Consider the following 23346-nt stretch of genomic DNA (forward strand, 5'->3'; position numbering starts at 1 on the left):
GCTGAAGCACATCAATCTTGGTGTCCTGATGTCAGAGACCCAGCTCTGCTAGTGTGTAGACACCTGTCACAATCACACAAGTCAACTTGCTCACTGACCTGTTCCCCATCCCTGAGAAATAAAATGTGGATCTGAAGTCTTCCTCATATATGTGCAAAATGAACAGGCTACAGCACTTAAAGGTGAAAAGCATCCAGACTTCTTCATGCAGGAGATGGAGTAGAAGGATGTCTTGTCTATGGAGTAGAAGGATGAAGGCTTGGATGCAACTCATGATCAAGCCAAGAGGAGGAGGAGGAGGAGGGCAGAGGACTCCACCAAGCAGAGCTCAAAGCCTTTGATCATTGCACACCCACTTGGACATTCTATGGGGCCCAAAGGTAACCTTGAGGCCCTGAAGCACCACCAAAGGTGGTGTGCCCTCAAAGCAGAGGAACACTGTCTAGCCCCTAATTAGTTATACAACATTAATAACAAATAACCATAATAACTAACACTTATGTGTCAGATACTCCACTAAGCGCTTTATATGGATTATCTTATTTCATGCTGACATGATCCCTTTAATGTAAGTCACATTAATTTTTTAAGGTAAGTCATTATCATCCCTATTTTAAAGATAAACAAACTGAAGCTTGAAGATATTGTTTAACTTGCTCAAGACCACATAGTAAGTGGCAGAACAAGAATTTGAATTCAGGCAATTTTATTTCCAGGGCCTGCACTAGTTCTTCCCCTTTTCTTTAGGAATCACAAACTGGAGGCCCAACGTAGATGCCACTGCCATGTTCTGCACAACCATTTAGTTTGGTCCCCTGCTCTGAGTATTAAAAAGTTGTGTATTCCATAATGGCTGTACCAGTTACGAAATAAGAGCATACAAGGGTTCCTTTTCCTCCGCATCCTTATCAACACATTATCTTTTGTCTTTTTGATAACAGCCATCCTAACAAGTATGAGATGATATCTCATTTCTCAATGATTAGTGAAGTTGAACATTTTTTCATATGCCTGTTGGCCATTTGTATGTCTATTCTGAGAAATGTCTTTTCAGGTCTTTTGCCCCTTTTTTCACCCAGTTATTTGTTTTCTTGCCATTGAGTTCTTTGAGTTCCTTATATAGTTTGGATGGTAACTCCTTATCAGATATATGGTTCACAAATATTTTCTCCTGTTCCATAAACTGTCTCTCTACTCTGTTGATCATTTCCTTTACTGTGCAAAAGGTTTTTAGTTCCTCCAGCTTTGTTCTGTTTGCTCCAAATTGCTTTGACTATTTGAGATCTTTTGTGGTTTACATGAAATGTATGGGTTTTTTTTCTATTTCTGTAAAAATGTCATTGGAATTTTGGGGGGCATTTTATTAAATCTATAGATTGTTTTAGGTAGTATGGACATTTAAACAATATCAATTTTTCAATCCACGAACATGGGATGTTTTTCCATTCGTCTGTGTCTTCTTTAATTTTTTCATCAATGTATTATAGTTTTCAGATCTTTCACCTTTTTGGTTAGATTCATTCCTAAGTATTTTTAAATACTATTTTAAATGGGATTGCCTAATGCTGGGAGCAGTGGCTTATGCCTGTAATCCCAGCACTTTGGGAGGCCGAGGCTGGTGGATCACGAGGTCAGAAGTTCAAGACCAGCCTGGCCAACATGGTGAAACCCCATCTCTACTAAAAACACAAAAATTAACCGGGCGTGGTGGCGCATGTCTGTAATCCCAGCTACTTGGGAGGCCAAGGCAGGAGAATTGCTTGAACCTGGGAGGCAGAGGCTGCAGTGAGCCGAGATCATACCACTGCACTCCACGCCAGTCTGGGCAACAGAACAAGACTCTATCTCGAGAAATAAATAAATAAATAATGGGATTGCCTGATATCTTTTGCAGATTGTTAGCATACAGAAATGCTATGGGCTTTTATATATCAATTTTGTATTCTGCAACGTTACCCAATTTATTAGTTTAACAGTTTTTTGGTGGAATATTTAGGGTTTTCTATATATAAAACCATGTTGTCTGCAAACAGAAACAATTTAACTTCTTTCATTCTGATTTAGGTGACTTTTATTTCTTTTTCTGGCTTCATTGCTCTGGCTAGAACTTCCTTTATGATGTTGAGTAGAAGTGGCAAAAGTGAGCCCCCTTGTCATGTTCCTGATCTTAGAGAAAAAGTTTTCAACTTTTCATCATTTTCACCATCAAGTATGATGTTAGCTGTGGGACTGCCATACATAGACTTTATTGTGTTGATCAACAATAAAGTTCATGTATGGCAATCCCACAGCTTTTTTCCTTCTATACCTAATTTATTGAGGTTTTTTTAAGTCATAAAAGGATGTAGAAATTTGTCTGTATCTATTGATATGATCATATGTTTTCCTGAGAAAAAGTAAACATAGAACTACTATCTGATCCAGCAATTCTACTTCTGGCTACATATGCAGAGGAAATGAAACCAGTATGTTGAAGAAGTATCTGCATTCCCATGTTCAATGTAGCATCATTCAAAATAGCCAAGATATGGAATCAATCTAAGTGTCCATCAGTGGATGAATGGATAAAGAAAATGTGGCATATATACGTAATGGAATACTATTCAGCCTTTATAAAAAGGAAATTATATCATTTACAACAACATGAATAACACTGAAGGATATTATGTTAAGTGAAATAAGCCAGACATAAAAAGACAAATACTGTACTTATATGTGGAATCTAAAAAAGTTTAACTCACAGAAGCATCAAGCAAAATGGTGGTTACCACAGGCTGAAGGGGTGGGGAGAGATTGAGAAGGTCAGAGGATATGAAATTTCAGTTAGACAGGAGGAATAAGTTCATATCTATTGCACAATATGGTGACTATAGTTAATAAAAATGTATTGTATACTTGAAAATTGCTAAAAGAATAGATTTTAAGTGTCATCACCTCAAAAAAAATAAGTATGTGAAGTAATGGACATTTTAATTAGCTTGATTTAGCCATTCCACAATGCACACATATATCAAAAGATAATGTACAGCATAAATATATGCAATTTTTATTTGTCACTTAAAATGTATAAAAATTATTGCAGCGTACCCAGGCAAGCATGATGCCTGGTGGAAGAAGTAGCTCAGTACCAAATTTTGTGCTTGCTACCAGACTGACTTCTTTGCCCACCTCCTCCCACAGGTGTTGACACTAGTGGGCCCTGCTCTGTTTGACAAATCATATACTCTCATTATCCATACATTGCTTCTCCATAAAATGAGAGGGTTGGACTAGGTGGTCTATCTCAAAGGTTCTTTTCAATTCTAAATGTTATAGAACTACCATTTTCCAGACGCTGGGCCATCCTCTTGTATCTAGTAGCCAGGGGTTCAGATCAGCAAGGTGATCAGCCATTCTCAGTCATGCAGCCCAGAGAAACATAACCTCAACCTTGCTATCTCTGTGTCCAGCCATTGACACCCACAGAGCACACCCCTTCAACTCCAGGCCAAAGAAAAGCATGAGGAAAGAAAGCTGATTTTTGTTAAATTACTGTCTACTTCCACAAGGATTAAGTAAAAATCTTTTCAAATATTAGGGAAGAAATAGGTTCTAAAGCACATGAGGAAAGATTAGTCCAAGTGGTCTTAGGTTGCATTTCACTAATGTGGGTTTTCTGCCCCAGGGAGAAGCAAAGTTGTTGAAAGATGGGAAAGTCTTCAGAGTGGTGCAAGAGAATTGCTGGGATCCAGAAGTTCGTATTAGAGAAATGGACCAAAAAGGTACGATGAGAAATGCTACCAATGTTAGCATCTGATGTAAAAGCAATGTCTGCCCTTAAAGTTTGCTGACAACTTTATGTGATGGTAACTTCTGACCCCCTTTTCTCTGCCAGGACAGGCTGTTCCAGCTTCACTGTGGGAGGGACAGGGCCTTCCACTACAATGCTTTTAGAGTGTGGATTCAAAATGTTTCATATGAGTTATACCCTGTTTTAAAATAGAATGCTATATCATGAAAAAGATAAAAATGGCATTTTATTATTTTTTAAAATTAGTTCAAATGTATAGTATTTACTTATTATAAAATCAATTAAAATAGTAAAAATTGGAAATCACAAAACTAAGAATGACAATTGCCTGCTTAGTAAGACTTAAGACCCAATTTCTTTCTGTAGTTTGTCTCGGTGCATCATACACAGAACATTCCCACTGACACATCAGGGTTGGAAATGGAAGCAGTTAAAAGTAGTTAATTGTGTAATCTCAGAATACACTACAATAAAATCAATCCAGAAGTTTGAAAGAAGAGAATTAGGAAGTGTTCGTTTCAAAGCCGAATTGCTAAAAAGCTATAAGAACATCTTGCACTTTTTACCTTATATCTAAAAATCAAACAAGTCCTCACAATTTAGAAGAATTTCAGAAAAGGCACAGTAACACTTTGGGAGGCCGAGGCAGGTGGATCACCTGAGGTCAGGAGTTCAAGACCAGCCTGGCCAACATGGCAAAACCCTATTTCTACTAAACATACAAAAATTAGCCAGGCATGCTGGCGCGTGCCTGTAATCCCAGATGCTCAGGAGACAAAGGCACAAGAATCACTTGAACCCAGGAGGCGGAGTTTGCAATGAGCCGACATTGCACCACCGCACTCCAGCCTGGGCAACAAAGTGAGACTCTGTCTCAAAACAAAACAAAATGAAATTTCCAAGTCTATCTAAAGTATGACATGATGGCCACATTATGCTTCACCTGTGACTGCCTGGTTGACTGTGCCACCTGAGGAGAACATGCTCCAAGAAAATGCCTGAGCCTTCCAGACACATGTGGGCTGTGTCCATAGGCTGTGATGGGGAACTAACCACCACTGACATTGTCAGAACTAAGTGTTTACATTGGTGGAAGATTTCAACCAGAAAAGAAACAATTCAAACACACAAATAAAAGAGCAGTTTAGCACTACCACCCTCCTAATCAAAGACAAATTATAAGAAGTTCAAATATACAAAGAGATGGCAGGAGACATTTTATTCCAAGGTCTGCAAAAAAGGAATCAAACTGTCAGTCTAAAGTGAGTAGGTGGTCTCCAGCATGTTGGAATTTGTTGTAGATACCTTTGTCCAGGTTTTGCTTTATATATTTTTTAACAATTAAAAATAGAGCCAGGTGTGGTAGTTCATGCCTATAATCCCAGCATGTTAGGAGGCCACGTCAGGAGGATCACTTGAGCCCAGGAGTTCAGGATCAGTCTGGGAAACACAGTGAGACCCTGTCTCCACCAAAAAAAAAAAAAAAATTATCTAGGCGTGGTGGCATGTACCTGTGATCCCAGCTACTCAGGAGGCTGAGGTGGGAGGATCACCTGAGCCCAGGAGTTTGAGGCTGCAGTGAGCTGTGATTGCACCACTACACTCCAGCCTAGTGGTGGAGCAAGACCCTGTCTCTAAAAAAATTCTTTTTAATTAAAAATATATTTAAGTGGCATTTAAATTGAACTTTGCAGAAAACCTGCAGCACCTCTGTAGAGTACTCCACAGAATATAGCATATATCCCTCTGTTCTAAAAGTATATTGGAGTGGGAGGAGAGCTGGAGAAAGAACATGCTTCCCTGACCTACAGCAAAGAGCAAGGTTTTGTAGTAAATGTGAAGCTGCAGCAAGGACCTGCCTTTTCAAGGAGAAAACTAGTGAGCATGAGACTTGAATGACTGGTGTCAGAAACCACTACTTACGGCTGCACAGTAAATGAAGTGTGTGTGTCAACTTTGGTTTTTGTTGTGTGTTTCATTCCTTGGCTGTCCTTGGGAGAAGAGTCATGACCAACCCTCACTGAGTATTTACTTTGTGCCAGGCACTATTCTAAGAACCTAACATGTATTAACTCATTTAATCCCTACAACAACCCTAGGAAGTAGACCCTCTTGAAGACAAAAGATTCTTGGCATCCTGGATGCTGGAGTCAAACTCAGGGTCCCATTCTGGGTATTTCAGATCATGGGACTCCTTCTAGGATCACTTAGGAGCTGAATTAAAGGGGCAGGGAAGGTGGCTGAGAGACATGCTCTGTTGTGCATAACCTAAGACAGAAAGCCTGAAAAAGTCTTGCTTAAATAAAATTTCACAGGAAGGAGGGCAGAAATAACTCTTTGGAAACGGGGTCAGTTAGTTTTCCTTGAATGATCTCATTTGTGTCCAGTCTTTACTTACTTCCCTAGAATCTGGGGCTGGGGGATGAGGGGGGTCCAGGGAGAGGACTGAGAGGGACGCAGGGAGGGAGGGCAGGAGGAGTTTAGGGTGGAGGCTTGCTGCCGCTTGGCCTTGGGAAAGGAAGGAGTGCCCAGCCTATTCTTCTAACCAGCTTTGCCCTTCTTTGTGTCCATGTCTAGGAGTAACAGTGCAAGCCCTTTCCACAGTTCCTGTCATGTTTAGCTACTGGGTGAGTGTGAAACCTCAAGCCATCTCCTCGGTGTTGAAGGTTCGTGTTGAGCTCCCAAAAAGTGAACAGATGCCTCAAGTTTGGACACCAGTACCACTAACTGCCCCCAACAACTGTCCTCCCCTTTAGCGATCAGCAGGGTCCCCTCTCAGGCCTGTCTTCTTAGCCATGTCTTTGCTCCAGTACGGTAGCCAGTAGTCACATGTTGCTATGTGACTTGCATTATAGTTTCACTGTACAGTGGTATTAGACCAGCCTTAATCTCCACCAGAACTTACCTGTCTGGTGACTCATTCCTGCAATGCCTTGCCGGGGAACTGACAAGCTAATATCTTCTGAGACGAGAATGATTTTGAGGTAGGAATAATAATCATGACCTAATATATCACCTCTCCAAGGGAAAAACACAATTCAGAAGGGTAATCCTGAAGTGGGATGCCCTTTCCCAAGTGAATAAATCTCAAGCACTAAAAGTTTCAGGCATGATTTCCAGCCTGTGGAGGAAAATTTTTGTACGTAGCCGGGAATGTGCTAGTCCCTGCTCATCCAAGCAGATACTCTCGTGATTTAAGGAGCAGTGGAAATATCACCTGTTCATACATACTTCCGTGATCTGTGTTCATAAATCCAGCATTAGTGAGTGACGCAGTCTTTGCCTGTTCCTGCGATTGCATTCACTACTTAAAAGTGCCCTGAGACCTCAAAATGCCTGAATTTATCAGATTGGCTGCCACTCTGATTAAACAACTGAGGCTGCAGGAGAGGACCAGATTCCTGGCAGTGGGCAGTGGGGTGACAGAGGAAAGTAAACAGTGAAGAAGGGAGCATTAGGAAAACCAACAGCAAACTTCATCTGCCTCAGCATTTTGCCAAGGACAGCCCTGAATGTCACAGCCAACAAGAAGGACAGAGAGGAGGACAGCAGGGACAGGACAAGTCAGTGAGCCAGCCTGGCCACCCTCAATGGGGCATGACAAGGAGGTGCCTTGATGGTGGCCTGGGGCCCTTGGCCAGGCCCGACCTCCTGGGAGGTAGGGGGGCATTAAGATCTTTCTGCAGTTGGCAGTGGCCCATGCTCATTCCATCTCTAGTGTTGGGATACCAGGCGAGTAATTGTGTTCTTCCCTTCTGATTCTGGCCTCAATTTTTCCAATGAATCAGCAATATACCTGCAGTTTTCTTTGCTTTACAAAGATTGGCTTCTCGGTCGTCTGTGGCCAGCGCCTTTCCCAATCTGTGCCTCTGTTTTCTGATGTGGTAAAGCCACTGAAAATGACAAATATTATAGCCATGAGGAGGCACTGTTCAGAGTGAATGTCTAAAAGAAGTAGGTTTTCAACAATGCGGTTTTCCCTTTCCTGTCTCCACCAGGCCAAACCTGAGGACACTTTAAACCTGTGCCAGCTTTTAAACAACGACCTTGCCAGCACTGTTGCGAGCTACCCCAGGAGGTTCGTGGGTCTGGGGACGTTGCCCATGCAGGCCCCTGAGCTGGCGGTCAAGGAGATGGAGCGCTGTGTGAAAGAGCTGGGCTTTCCCGGGGTCCAAATTGGCACCCACGTCAACGAGTGGGACCTGAACGCGCAGGAGCTCTTTCCTGTCTATGCGGTGAGTAGCGGGGCTGCTCAGCCAACGCCAGCCGCCCAGTGCCTGGGCCGGGGGCACCGCTGGGTGCTGGCAGGGAGGAGGTGAAGCGTCACCCCACTGGGAGGGGAGAGTGGTGTCCACGACTTGTTTGATGTAGGTAGAAGGTGTGGAAATAGCCCCCGCAAAGGAGTGGGCCATTCCAAAGAGGAACTGGTGGAAGGGTTCTTAGGCCAGCACTGAGTTAACAGTGAAATCTCTTTTCTTTCCATCCATCCCCCTTGCCCTCCTTTTAATCTTTCACTTGGAAGACAAAATACCCTCTTTACAGCCACTGTGCAAAAGAATCGTGTTAATGACATACAAATATATGTATATATATATATATTTCGGCCAGGTGCAGCAGCTCACACCTGTAATCCCAGCACTTCGGGAGGCCCAGGTGGGCGGATCACTTGAGGCCAGGAGTTCAAGGCCAGCCTGACCAACATAGCAAAACCCCATCTCTACTAAAAATACAAAAAAATTAGCCAGGCGTAGTGCCACACCCCTGTAATCCCAGCTACTTGGGAGGCTGAGGCATGAGAATATCTTCAACCCAGGAGACAGAGATTGCAGTGAGCCAAGACTGTGCCACTGCACTCTAGTCTGGGTAAGAGAGCAAGACTCCATCTCAAAAAAAAAAAAAAAAATCTGCTTTGGAAAAAAAATACTAAACATTTTTCAAAATTATGAAATAATTTGGAAGAAATTATCGAAAATACAGAAAAGTATAAAGATGATAACAAACATTACCCATAATCCAGCCTCCCAAAGACAAGTAGCCACTGTTAACATACATAGTTACTTTTTTGATATACATATATCTATATTTTAATGAACCTGAAATTGTTACACATGTGATTTTTTATGCTAATTAAAAATTTCCAACATAAGTGAAAATTCTTTTAATGCACGATTTTTAAATAACTGCAGAATATTCCAATATATGGCTATGTTTTGATTTATTTAACCAATCTGTAATTAAGATATTTTTTAAGTCATATATTTTGGAAATGTACTTTAAAATACCTAATAAAAAATAATACCATGAAAATGTTAACATTTGATGAAACTAGGTGGTGGGTATAGGGATGCTCATTGTGTTATTGTTTATACTTTCTATACTTAAAATATTTCATGGTAAAATGTATGTTCAAAAATTCAGTGCCATTCATTTCTGAAATATCCAACTTCAAGTGTCCATAGTTCCACAGTCATCTCCATCAGTCTTCTTCTTCCTCCTCCACTTTCAACTCTTTCTATAACCAAACCTTCTCATCTCAGTACCAGGATTCATGATGCATAATTCTTTACTCAATTGCATTTTTTAATTTTTTATTTCCCTCCTAGAATTATAATAATATTGCTTTCTATTATTTTCATTATAAATGCAAAATCTTTAATAATGACTTAAATAGATGTTTGTGGACTCACCAGGCACTGTGACTACTGATCATTTACTCATTTAGTATTTACTGAGGTCTAACTACAGGCAAAAAATTTTCCATGTTTGTATCTATGGCGACTGCCCACCAGTCAGGAGATTGCCTGTTAAATTGCCTTCTAATGACTTGAAAGATTTAATGTTCCTCAATATACTGAACTCCCTGAAGCTTACTGGCTGCAGTGGTTTAGCTGATGCAGTGAATGTTTTCTAGAAACTTTAATGAGCTTTGAAAGAGGATTTATTTACTTATGCATCCAAGTTGTTTCAGCACAGTGTGATCAAGACTTCAGCTGCAAGTCATTTTAGCATTCATTGGATTTGGGTTTATGAATTACTAAGGGGCTTAGGAAGCAACAGCAGCCGGTTGAGGTCCACATGGATATTTTCATTTGTGTGACTAGCTTGACCCATCAATCCTTCTAACTGGGCTGTTTTGAGGACATCCAGTCTCTGAGGGGATTCAGGAGCACATCCTGTCCCCAGGTGACTTATGATGTCCTGGGGGTGGCAGCATATTTGTTTGGTTAGCAAGGTTTGCCTGCCTCTCTGCTCTCTAGTTTGCATCAATAATGTGCTGAAATAAATTATCATGAGCCAGGTTGGCTTTGTCATCTCAAGGTGATCCTGGTACTCCAAAGGTCTAACTGTCCCCTTTATCTCCTAGACCTCCCTTTTTAGTGAGTAAACCCAATCATACATGCTCAGGTCAGTTTTCAGTTGCAAAAACAACTTTGTTATTGGTATAAGGCAGACAGAATGGTAGTGCCAACTGCCCAGCTCCACCATCTATCAGCCACAAGGCCTAAGTAAGCTTCTATCTGCCTTAGTTTTCTTCTCCATAAAATGAGGGTAGTAAAAGTGTGCATCTCACAAAAAATTAAACTAGTTAATAATTATAAAATTCTTATAACAGCTTGGGCACATAATAAGTTCTCAGTCAATGTTAATTATAATTGTGAGAGTATAACTTCTTTTTCTATTCTCTACAAACCCCACATATAGAAGGAGATCAACAATATGTTAATTTGAATTGAACAGAAATGAGGGTGGGAGGAGGGTGAGGATCTAAAATCTACCTATTGGGTACAATGGTTATTACCTGGGTGATAAAATAATCTGTATGCCAAGCCCCTGTGACATGCAATTTACCTATATAACAAACCTGCACATGTACCCTTAACATAAAAGTTAACAAAAAATAAAAAGGAAAAATTTAAAAAGAAAAGAACCACCAGAGGCACATAGAATAAACTTGTATCCAAATGAGGAGTCAAATCCCACTGAGATACCATGACCATGCACCTTTGCCAAACCCAAACCATCCCAAGAGGTCAATATTTTCTTTCCAACCAGCACCTATTATCAGAAACCAATTAGCTTCTCTCTCTTTAAAAGGCTTATATCTCTTCTGCTCCCCAGGACCTGTTGAATTAAAAGTCCTTTCTTCAACTTACCCTTTTCCTGACACTTCCAGAATCCCTTGTTGTCCCAGAATTGGTTTTCCATTTTAAAAATGCTTATGTACACAAGTCACATTGCATCAGCCTGGTTAGCACAAACATTTATGTATGAGGGTAGGATGACTCACTCCAGAACCTCAATATATGTGATGAGGAATTATTCTAAGGGAAATCTCTTTTGAATCTTGACGAGCACTAATATTCAATGCCTGCTGAGGAGACTTCTTTTAATTAAACTTTTTGTTGCATAAAGGTCATTCCATCCAGATGGTATTTCCATTTCTCAGAAGGCCCTGGAGCATGCCTATGACATTCATGTCAGTGCCTGTCTGGCTAAGGCACTGACCTCTTCCATTTCTGAGGTCATCTCACTCACAGCCAACTGTTCAGAGACTCATCTGGGCTTCTGGGGATGGGTGAATGCCTGTAGACCCCAGGGATTCCACCCAGTGCTGGGCTCTGAGTAGCCAGGTGGCTTGGGTCAGGCCAGCCAGCCCCAGCCCAGCACTGAGCCTCTGGCTCCAGCACATCACTTCCTCACTTTCCACAAACTCTGGTTTCCAAGTGGGGAAAAGGAGGGGGCACTCTCGCCCTGACTCCAAGGATACAATCTCAGCAGTCCTTCCAAAAGCGTAGACCAAGTAGGAGCCAGAAGGAGCCAAATGTAGGGGAAATTTTCCCCTACATTTCAGCTGTGGGATTAGTCCTTGAGCATTTTGCTGTCAGCCAAAACATTTGAATGATGGATATTTCCTGATGCTTGTTTTACCAGATGATATATTAAGTTCATCAACCTCAATGGTAAATCTACCAAACCCCTTTGTTAATTCTAAGTGTCCCTTTTATTTTCTAAGCAGGAGAAGTTTGTCAATATCTCTTCTATATAGATCATAAAACAACTTCAAAAGCATTTTAGTTTATTTATGCAGACCAATATAGACTCAAAGAAAAGCAGTTTCCCCAAAACAGTACCTGGTATCTGCTCACTCATCAAAGTAACCCTCTCTCTCTCTCTCTCATTGCTTCTTTGAAGGCAGCCGAAAGGCTGAAGTGTTCCCTGTTCGTGCATCCCTGGGACATGCAGATGGATGGACGAATGGCCAAATACTGGCTCCCTTGGCTTGTAGGTTTGTGTCTGTGTGGGGTCTGGAACAGAGGACCAACTCTTGGGTTTTTCCAATCATCTATGGAAACCTATTATGTCAAATAGGGAAAGTATGAATAATTAACAGGATTATGAGTAATAGCAGCTATCACTTACTGAGCTCTTACTTGGGTTAATGCTATATATATATATATATGTATTACCTCATTTAATTTTAAACATATCCAATACCATCATAAATAAATCATATATTTAATCTATGAGTTTGACATTATAATGATCATTTTACAGATGGAGAAACTGAGGCTTGGAATTTTTAGGTAAGGTGTCCAAGTCACACAGTTAATACATGAAAATGTAATTTACACAGATATATCTGACTCCAAAGCCAGTCTTGCTACACAGACTCCCAAAGAGGCTTCAAAAAATGTAACCATACCTGTCTAGTAAATTTTTTGGATGATGATAATAGCATCAGCTCATACAAATGAGAACCCTAGAATTAAAGGTAGAAGGTCAACTTCCACCACCCAAAGATCTGAAATCTTATATAGAAGATGACCCAGGCTTGCAATTTGCCTGTTATCTGCTCCTCTCTTCTGCCCTTTGCCTCCTGCACTATCCATAGTTCCACGAAAGGGTAGAGGAGAAAGCTCCATTTGCTCTATCCAATCTCTCATTATCAGTTGTGATAAGAAGAGATAGAGAACAGATGTAAAATTCTGGAGCTATAGGTGAAAAATACAGCTCATCTACAAACCCAATGAAAACTTGGTCCCCAAATGAAAAGTGCTGGATTTTTTTTCTTTTCTTTTCTTTTTTTTTTTTTTTTTTGAGACAAGGTCTCACTCTGTCGCCCAGACTGGAGTACAGTGGTGCAATCTCAGCTCACTGAAAACTCCACCTCCCAGGTTCAAACAATTCTCCTGCCTCAGCCTCCCAAATAGCTGGGATTACAGGGGTACAACGCCACATCCAGCTAATCTTTGTATTTTCAGTAGAAACAGGGTTTCACCATGTTGGCCAGGCTGCTCTCAAATTCCTGGCCTCAAGTGATCCACCCACCTCAGCCTCCCAAAGTGCTGGGATTACAGGTGTGAGCCACTGCACCCGGCCTGGATTTTCTTTAAGGGGACCATTGTTCTTTCTCTCCTCAGCTCAGCTAGTACAATTAGTAATTATTAAGTAATCGAAATGGCAATCACCATGAAGAATTAAATGGGGCAATATATTGGAAGTCAAAAACCGGGATTTTAGTTTCAACTTAGTCTCTATTTCACTGTATTGCCTGTAGCAAATCACTTTACCTCCATGGGCCGCGGTCCCTCATCCGTAAAATGAGAATGCTGGTCCAGATTTCTCCAAAGGCCTCTTTCTGCTGATGTTTTATATATTCCTGTGATTGCTGTTGGAAACCAAAGTATTTAGTAAGGAGGCTTCCTACTCATCCCCTACCAAATTCTTGGGCAATAATTAATAGGATGAGATAACCCAAGATGCCCAGTGCCATCAAGCTTCAAAGAAAAATGTCACCCTTATTCACAAAACTCTGATAAGTCCCACAAGCTTATTTATTTATTTATTTATTTATTTATTTAGAGACCGAGTCTCACTCTGTTGCCCAGGCTGGAGTGCAGTGGTGTGATCTCACCTCACTGCAACCTCTGCCTCCCAGGTTCAAGTGATTCTCCTGCCTCAGCCTCCCAAGTAGCTGGGATTACAAGTGCACGCCACCACGCACAGCTTATTTTTATATTTTTAGTAGAGATGGGGTTTCACCATGTTGGCCAGGCTGTTCTCAAACTCCTGACCTCAAGTGATCTGCCCACCATGGCCTCCCAAAGTGCTGGGATTACAGGAGTGAACCACCACACCCAGCCCACAAACTTATTTATATTGCAACAGGAGAGCATCTGCATATAGAGTCATTTCATCATCCATTTATGCAACACAAATACATTGATTCCTTCTAGCATGCCAGGCCCTGTCCGAGGCACTGAGCATATAGACACGAACAAAACCTCTGCCTTCATGGAGCTTATATTCTGGTTAGAGGAAAGAGATTATAAACAAGTATATATATATATATATATATATATATATATATATATATATATATCACAAGAAAACAGGCTAATTTTGGCATTTTATTCTGGATGCAAAGGTGGTCATTAGTGGACTGGAGGACTCCCAGCAGAGAAGCGTCATGATCCAATTCACACTATGAATGTAACTCTGACTGCTATATGGAGAATGGATTGTGGGGTTATGGTTCAAGTAATTATGGGAAAGTAGAGTCACAGAACTAGAAGAAAGTGATGCCATCCATCTCTCTGCCTTCAGGAAGCTCTACCCACAAACTGCTTCCAGATGGGTACAAATCCATCATGCTTCCAGAATTCCCAGGCAGCTGGGTGCCAGGGGGCGTCTCTGCCTGTGAAGCAGTGACCAGCCCCGGGCAGAATTAGCATCCTGTGAAGCCTAGCTCCGCAGTCTACAGAGTCAGGCTTCCCCAGAAGGTGCAGGGCACAGCTGTGGAGCAGTCAGATTTCTGAGTCATGGTCTGAAAAGCAGTCAATGGCAATGTAGCTTGGACGGGCTCCTCAGGGGTGAAGGCATTAGACATAGACCAGCTGTTTCTCCTAGGAGCACAAAGCACTTGAAATAATTCATTTTAATCCAGTTATTTTCAATCTCAGCTACCAGAGGCAGCAAAGATTTTGCAGGAATGACCATAATGATAGTTAATATTTAGTGAGCCCTTACTAAATGCCAGGTGCTGTCTGCCAATCCTCAAAACAACTCACTGGCAGGAACTCACCATTTTACAGATGAGGAAATTGACAGAGAGGCAACTAATACTTTTGTTGAGCACCTCCATTGTGAAGTTCTGTCCGGGAACTTGGCCGACATCATTATTTGCAAGGCTCCACAACAGTCTTGCAAAATGGGCAACACAGACATCACCTTACAGATGAAATGTGGGCTCAGAGCCATTAGATAACTTGCCACAGGCCAGGAGGCAGAAAACTGGAGGAGCTAGGGTCCAGCTTGGACTTGGCACACTCCACCTGTCCCACTGCATCCCAAACTGAAGTTGGGGGAATTAGGGCAAAAACCAAGTCCTCTGGCTCCTCGATCTCTCCAGCCATTAGATGACTCTCCCTTCAAGTGGCAAGCAGGAAGTTTCACGTGGTTCTCCTTGCCAAAGTAATGTCCTATAATACAGCCAAACTATGCCAGGGTACAAGGGCCTCAAGTTTCTTTGCACTGACAATTCCCCAGCCACTAACATCACTGAACTTCTTCTTGGTGGGGTGATCATCCCTGAACCTTGTGACTATTTCCTCTTTCAGGAATGCCAGCAGAGACCACCATAGCCATTTGCTCCATGATCATGGGTGGAGTATTTGAGAAGTTTCCTAAACTGAAAGTGTGTTTCGCACATGGCGGTAAGACCCTATCTTTATTAGTCAGCTCAGGCTGTCACAACAAAATGCCACAGATGCGGTGACTGTAAGAAAACAGAAATTTATTTTCTCACAGTCCTGGAGGCTAGAAGTCCAAGATCAAGGTGCTGGCAGGGTTGGTTTCTAGTGAGGGCTCTCTTCCTAGCTTGCACATGGCCACCTTCCTCACATGGCCTTTGGTTTCTCCTCCTTTTCTTACAAGGACATCAGTACACCAGTCCTGTTGGATTAAGGCCCCACCTTATGACCTCATGTAACCTTAATTATCTCCTTAAAGGTCCTTTCTCCAAGCACAGTCACATTTGGCATTAGGGCTTCAGCATATGAGTTTTGAAGGAATACAATTCAGTTCGTAACATCCTTCCAGCCATCATTCTAGTCACATGATGGTTTAGGAACCAAATTCTACTTTTGTAGGCAAGTTTAGTTTTGTCATTGTTTTTTTTTTTCTGTTTTTTTAATTTAAATCCCTCTAGTTAGATCATGAGCTCTCCAGTCTACAATAGTCCCTACTATTCTTCATTGTTTACAAATAGCCCTATTTCATTCTTTTACATTGTCTGCCTGGTCCCTGTAGGTAGTTGAATTTGTAACCCTTCAACAGACAGACACACACACACACACACACACACACACACACACACAATCAAACTACACATGTTACTCGCTAACATGCCTTTCCTCCTCAACAGCATAGAGAAGACATCTTTCCATGTCAACAAATACAGAGCTTCATCATTTTTTATGGTGTCATGTATGGCCTTATATTTCATGGATATGCCATCATGACTTAGATAGCCCCCGACTGATAGGTTGTCTCCATATTTTGCTATTATAATCACACTATATTTGAAAACTTTGATTACATATCTTTACACACTTGCCTTCACTCTTTTTTTTTTTTTTTTTTGAGACAGAGTCTCACCCTGTCACACAGGCTGGAGTGCAGTGGTGCAATCTCGGTTCACTGCACCCTCCGCCTCCCAGGTTCAAGCGATTCTCCTGTCTCAGCCTCCTGAGTAGCCACGGCTACAGGAATGTGCCACCACACCCAACTAATTTTTTTGTATTTTTAGTAGAGGTGGGGTTTCACCATGTTAGCCAGGATGGTCTCGATCTCCAGACCTCATGATCTGCCATCCTTGGCCTCCCAAAGTGCTAGGATTATAGGTGTGAGCCATTGTGCCTGGCCTGTCTTCTCTCTTTAAGATGAATTTCTCAAATCTGAATTTCTAGATGAGTTAATGCCATTTCTTCCATCCTCTCCCAGCATTCAGAACACAATAGGTCCTTTGTAATTACTGTTAATCAGCTGGCCTACAGTAACTTCTTGCATATAACATCAAGACTAAAGGAATCCTTTACAATCAACACTAGCCCCTCAGTAATGGGTTTTACTTGCAGGTGGTGCCTTCCCCTTCACAGTGGGAAGAATCTCCCACGGATTCAGCATGCGCCCAGATCTGTGTGCCCAGGACAACCCAATGAACCCGAAGAAATACCTTGGCTCCTTTTACACAGATGCCTTGGTTCATGATCCTCTGTCCCTCAAGCTGTTAACAGATGTCATAGGAAAGGTAAGCCCAGTCTGCCACTTGGATGGCTTATGGTGAGCAGAATGCTGCATCAGCAACCCATTCTCTCTCCTTTTTTGGCCTCTCTCCAAAAAAGGGATGGAAGAAAGGTGTTAGATGAAAGGAGAGAGACAGTGAGGTTTGGGATTAGGTTTGCTCACACAGGGGATTCTCTCCAGGGTCTCCCTCCACACAGAGTATATAACACTAAGAAACTATTATATATGCCAGAGAAATCCCAGATCATCTACATGGCTGGATATTCCCCCAGATCAGCTCCTCTTCCTTAGCGACATCCCTATATACACCCAAAATGACACATGGCAATGTAGTAAGCAGGAAAGGGGCACAAGTTTCAAAGTCAAATTGACCTGGGTTAAAATCCTGGCTCTACCTTTCACTAGTTGGGTAAATTGTGAATACAACTGTCCTCATCCACTACATGGAGAAAATTGGAACATTGAAAGTGTGGAAAATGCATAGTTGGGAAATTGCGTTGGACAGGGAGTCAGGGGAAGATGATGAAGGGTCTTGTGTATCATGCCCTGAGATTTTTTCCTGGAATAATATGGCTTTTGATTCTCTCATTTAATTAAAACACCAGCATAGTGGTACTTTAAAGCACACAAGAAAAAGTCTTTCCTCTGATGTAGTCTCCTCGCCAATCTCTCTGTTGGTGGCACATCCACCCTTTAAGTATTCTTTAAAAATGCTAACTCAGCAAGTTTGAGAATTTCTAGGGAAAAGGCCATAGTGAAAAGTCTAAAATATTTTGTATTTCAATTCCATCTTATTCACAGATATCTATAGAAGATTTCCACATTTTCCCAAGGGAAAAATCTTTGGGGTTAAAAGTATATAGACATATTTAAAAATTTGCAATATGGTACTTGAGTTTAGACTCTAAGGTTTAAAAAAATCATGTCTAGCAAAAAGAGGCCAATCATTTGAAAGTTGCAAGTAGTGGCTTATCTCCAGAATGGACACTTTATCTCATATTAATGCTGACTGTTTCTCTGGCTTGAGAAAATCACCAGAATATAAATATTAAGCATTTTAGCTTGGTAATCAATTATGTGGTTGAGCTGTGCCTCTGAGTTGTTTAGCTTTTGTGTCACCCCTGCAGACATGGATGGTTAGCAATTGGTTGTGACTGTTGATTGTTTTTGGTTTGGATGGAGAGTGATGAGAAGGTATGTAAGCAGAAGACTTCACAGGGCAGAAACTGAAAGAGAACTTTGTGGGCTCTGGACATTGAGCAATGGAGGAAAGGAAGAGGGAAAGTCATGTGGAATTGGGGGAAGGGCTGTTCTTATTACATCCCATCAAGCCTAGTACCTCCTTAGTATTCTTGGAAATTGAAAACACCAGGAGAAAACACCATTGCCAAATCCAAAGCCCATTTTCTAAGGGATACGATCAGCACCTTCAGCGAGCACCCCGTGCAATACACATTGGCCAGGGGACAGGAGCAGAAGAGGAAAAATATGGCAAATGCTTCATGTTAACCAGTGGATGGACTAGTTGGTGAGCACGTGTGAATATATTCCTATTAGGGACCTCCAGAAAAACTCAGCAGGTACTTTACAAACTGCTTGATGCTGAGATCTTACATTCAAACTGTGAAAGCTTGAGCTATAATAATTTGGGCATCAAAGGCAAATGTGACCTTATTTTATGTGATCTCACAGGCAGGTGAATCCAGGACATAGAAGCAGTATATATTAATAATTTAGGATTCTTTTTAAAATATTAATACTTCTTCATTCTAGTCATATTCACATTAGCAAATTCACTTTTAAAAACAATCCCCATATCAGAATGGCTAAGGAAAGTCCTAGCTAGACATCTGGGCTAGAGAGCAACCTGGCCAGATTTGAGCAAGAGGACAGAATGCCGTGGAGGGAGGTCTCTAGAAAGAAAATAATGGAACTGATGAATTATTTGATCTGTCTGAGAGTTGGAAACAATTATTGCCAGACATTTAACAGATCTGTTGATGCATTAGGAACAAATGCAGGATATACATAGAAAATTAAGCTAATGAAAGAAAAGGAAATAATTAACTCCAAGAAAACAAAAAATCTACATGAGGGCAGATAATCACTGTATATTACTTGACTCAGCAGTGAGCAATATTTGTAGTCATAATAGGGTAAATATTAGTACTTGTTTAAATGAAAATCATAATTCTATTAAGAAAATAGAGTAAGAAAGAAATTCTCAATGATCATAATGGGAAATCAGTAAATACTCTCTAAAGTTAGTAAACTAAGAAACAATAGTATAAGCTTATTATCTGGGAATATAAAGGTAATTATCAAATGATGCATGCTAAAATGGTAAAAGTGGCTGCCTTAGGGGATAACAGTTGGGAAAGTGAGCCAGGGTTTCACTCTGTTACCCAGGCTGGAGTGCAGTGGCATGATCACAGCTCACTGCAACCTCCACCTCCCAGGCTCAAGCCATCCTCCCACCTCAGCCTCCCAAGTAGCTAGGACTATAGGTACACACCACCACACCCAGCTATTTTTTTTATTTTTTGTAGAGACAGGGTTTTGCCATGTTGCCCAGCAGGTCCTGGACTTCAGCAATCTGCCCGCCTCAACCTCCCAAAGTGCTGGGATTACAGGCATGAGTCACCATGCCTGACCAAAAAAATGTTTTTAAAAAAGAGCTGCTTTTGATAATAAAGATATTTTAGTAATATTTGATTGTTTACGTATAAACTTTACTTTGATAAATATAAATTTTAAATAACATCTTAAGAATATACAGATATACATCATATATAAAAAACCAAAGCCATTATTGAGCACCTGCTATTTCTAAAACCCTGTGCTATTTGGTCAGAAAGTATTTAAATGGCATAATCTCTTGGCTTCCTTCCACCTCTGAAATTCTTTTGCTTTTAAATTCTTTGCTTTGATTTTTAAAGACGGATACAAAGAATGCAGGTTATAGATTATCAGTCTAACACTGTGAGAAATACAAAAAAAAAGGAAAACTATATTGCCTCCCTATATTAACATGATCACAGAAAATACACTTCACTGTTTAAGTGGATAGATTTTTGAGAGGTCGGTCATACGCTCATTATGAGTATATCATAATTCTGGCTAGATCCATTGGTAACCTACCGCTGCATAATTACAGTCATGCATCACTTAACAGTGGAGATATGTTCTGAGAAATGCATCATTAGGCAATGCTGTGGTTGTGCGAACATCACAGTGCCCTTACACAAACTTTTATGGTACAGCCTACTACACACCTAAGCTATATGGTATATAGCCTGATGCTCCTAGGCTACAAACCTGTACATGTTACTGTACTGAATACTGTAGGCAGTTGTAACCCAATGATACATATTTGTGTAGCGAAACATATCTAAACATAAAAAGGGTACAGTAAAAATAAGATGTAAAAGATGAAAAATGTATAGGGCACTTACCATGAATGGAGCTTGCAGGACTGGAAGTTGCTCTGGGTGAGTCAGTAAGTGAGTAGTGAGTGAATGTGAAGGCCTAAGATACTGCTTTATATTACTGTAGATTTCATAAACACCCTACACTTAAGCTACACTAAATTTTTTAAAAATTTTCTTTCTTCAATAATAAATTAACTTTAGCTTACTGTAACTTTTTTACTTTATAAACTTTAAAATTTTTAAAACTTTTTGACTCTTAATAACACTTAGCTTAAAATAAGAACACACTATACAGCTGTACAGAAATATTTTCTCTTTATATCCTGATAATCTCTCTTATATTAAAGAGAATTTTTTTTTTGCTTTTTGAACTTTTTTGTTAAAAACTAAGACTCAAGTACACACATTAGCCTAGGCCTACACAGGGTAAGGATCATCGTCACTGTCTTTCACCTCCACATCTTGTCCCACTGGAAGGTCTTCGGGGGCAATAACACAGCTGGAGCTGTCATCTCCTATGACAATGCCTTCTTCTGGAATACCTCTTGCAGGACTTGCCTCAGGCTGTTTTACAGTTAATTTTTTTTAATAAGTAGAAGGAACACACTCCAAAATAATGATAAAAAGGATAACATAGTAAATACATAAGCCAGTGACATGGTCATTTATATCATTACCAAGTCTTACATACTGTACATCATTATCTGTGCTATACTTTTTTTCTTTAAGACAGTCTCACTCTATCACTCAGGCTGGAATGCAGTGGCATGATCTCAGCTCACTGCAGCCTCCACCTCCTGGGTTCAAGCAATTCTTGTGTTTCAACCTCCCAAGTAGCTGGGATTACAGGAATGCACCACCACACCCAGTGTATTTTTAGTAGAGATGGGTTTCACGATGTTAGCCAGGCTGGTCTCAAACTCCTGACTTCAGGTGATCCACCCACCTTGGCCTCCCTAAGTGCTGTGATTACAGGCATGAGCCACTGCGCCCAGCCTATCTGTGCTATACTTTTAATAAGACTGGAAGAGATAGGTTTGTTTACACCAGCATCACCACAAACACTTGAGTAATGCATTGCACATAATAATAGTAGTAATAATGCATCACATTATGATGGCTATAATATCACTAAGCAATAGAAACTTTTCAGCTCCATTATAATTTTATAGGACCACCATCACATACACAGTCTGTCATTGACCAAAACATCATTATGTGATGCATGACTGTAATTACCCCAAAACTTAGTGGCTTAAAACAAGCCACATAAACAATAATAAACATTTATTACCTCTCATGGCCTCTATATGTTAGGAATTTAGAAATAGCTTAACTGACCCAAAATCTCTCAAGAGGTGAGACAGGCAAGGTGTCAGTCAGGGCTGTAGTTATCTAAAAGCTTGGCTGGGGCTAAAGGATTTGCATTCAAGGTGGATTTTACCCATGAGTGGCATGTCAGTGCTTGGTTTTGGTGGGAGGCCTCAGTTCCTCTCCAGGTGCACCTCTTCACAGCTGCTTGAGTGTCCTCACAACATGGCTGCTGGATGCCCCCAAGAGTGAGTGATCTGAAAGAGAAATGGGGAGAGATGGTAATGGAGACAGGAGGGAGGGAGGGAAGAAGGGGGGGGGAAAGAGAAAAAGAGAGAGAGAGATTGAGCACACACCAGAGAGAAGCTATCCTTTTTATGACCTAGAGTCAGAAGTCATGTAGTATTAATTCCATCACATTTTATTCATTAGAAGCACGTCATTTAATCTAGCTCACATTCAAGGGGAGTAGAATTAGATCCCACCTTTTGAAGAGAGGCTTATCAAAGGATTTGAAGGCATATTTTAAAACTACCTCATTCCACTCTCTGGCCACAAATTATTTATATTCCTCCTAAATGCAAAACACCCTCACCCCTACCAAGACTGCCCCAAAAGTCTCATCCATTTATAGCATCACTTTAAAGTCTAGGATTTTGTTGCTTAGATGAACTGGTGTATGAGGCTCCTCATGTATACTTTCTCCAAATCTGAAGAACTGTGAGCTGAACAGACAAGTTCCTTTGTTCCTCACACACTCAATATAAAATGGCGAGACAAGCATAGGATACTTGCTATCCTTTCCATTCCAAAAGGGGAAAACAAGAGCTTCAGAGGAGGTCACTAGCCACTAGCAAGTCTGAAATCCATTAGGCACATATTGGTAGTCCCTTTATTAGAACTCAAAGCATAGAAACCATTCAACAAAAACATTCTTTTCGTTTTGTTTTGTTTTTGAGACAGGGTTTTGCTCTGTCATCCTGGCTGGAGTGCAGCGGCACCATCTCAGCTCACTGCAACCTCCACTCCCCAGACTCAAGGGATCCTCCAGCCTCAGTCCCCTAAGTAGCTGGGATCACAGACGCATGCCACCACAGCTGGCTAATTTTTGTATATTTTGTAGAGACAGGGTTTTGCCATGTTGCCCAGGCTGGTCTCGAACTCCTGGACTCAAGTGATCCACCCACCTCAGCCTCCCAAAGTGCTGGGATTACAGGTGTGAGCCACTGTGCCAGGCCAATTCAACATAGCTGTTGCTTCTACATTCTCAGTCATCTTTCCTTTTCCATAAAAGCCTGTGTTTGTGGCTGAGCAGTTTGTACAGACTGCTTCATGCCTGTACATGTTTTATAGTCCAAAGGTTTACTTTCCTTTTTTATATCTGTTGCTTTCAGTCCAAGCTGGTGGTGCTTCTAATACAATTCCTTTAAAAACCAAATGAGTCTTTCATGAATCTTATTAAGTTTCACATCATTAGGCAAAAGACTTAGCCACAAATCTCTGAGA

The 23346-nt window shown here is 41.0% G+C and overlaps 1 protein-coding gene and 1 long non-coding RNA gene across 4 annotated transcripts in view; one reads left to right on the forward strand and one right to left on the reverse strand.

The window, feature by feature from the left end:
• The window catches only part of ACMSD (aminocarboxymuconate semialdehyde decarboxylase), a 64374-nt gene that overhangs the window by 17004 nt on the left and 24024 nt on the right, over positions 1 to 23346 (forward strand). The window contains exons 3-8 of one of the 3 annotated variants that reach the window (XM_004032583.5): positions 3665 to 3761; positions 6368 to 6417; positions 7789 to 8025; positions 11984 to 12077; positions 15412 to 15507; positions 16930 to 17102. In XM_004032583.5, the coding sequence (XP_004032631.1) occupies positions 3665 to 3761; positions 6368 to 6417; positions 7789 to 8025; positions 11984 to 12077; positions 15412 to 15507; positions 16930 to 17102 (747 nt within the window). Of the gene's footprint in view, positions 1 to 3664; positions 3762 to 6367; positions 6457 to 7788; positions 8026 to 11983; positions 12078 to 15411; positions 15508 to 16929; positions 17103 to 23346 lie in introns of those variants that run through there. The other 2 variants (XM_019022287.4, XM_031008611.3) reach the window with 2 other exon arrangements.
• LOC115933740 (uncharacterized) overlaps positions 11036 to 23346 on the reverse strand; it is a 53132-nt gene continuing 40821 nt past the window's right edge. The window contains exons 2-4 of the long non-coding RNA XR_008677874.2: positions 21974 to 22097; positions 13363 to 13460; positions 11036 to 12144 (exon numbers count right to left, since the gene is read on the reverse strand). This is a non-coding gene — a long non-coding RNA (uncharacterized lncRNA). The remainder of the gene's footprint in view (positions 12145 to 13362; positions 13461 to 21973; positions 22098 to 23346) is intronic.

The sequence above is a fragment of the Gorilla gorilla genome, chromosome 11 (genome assembly GCF_029281585.2).
Source record: "Gorilla gorilla gorilla isolate KB3781 chromosome 11, NHGRI_mGorGor1-v2.1_pri, whole genome shotgun sequence".
Classification (NCBI taxonomy): Eukaryota; Metazoa; Chordata; class Mammalia; order Primates; family Hominidae; genus Gorilla; species Gorilla gorilla.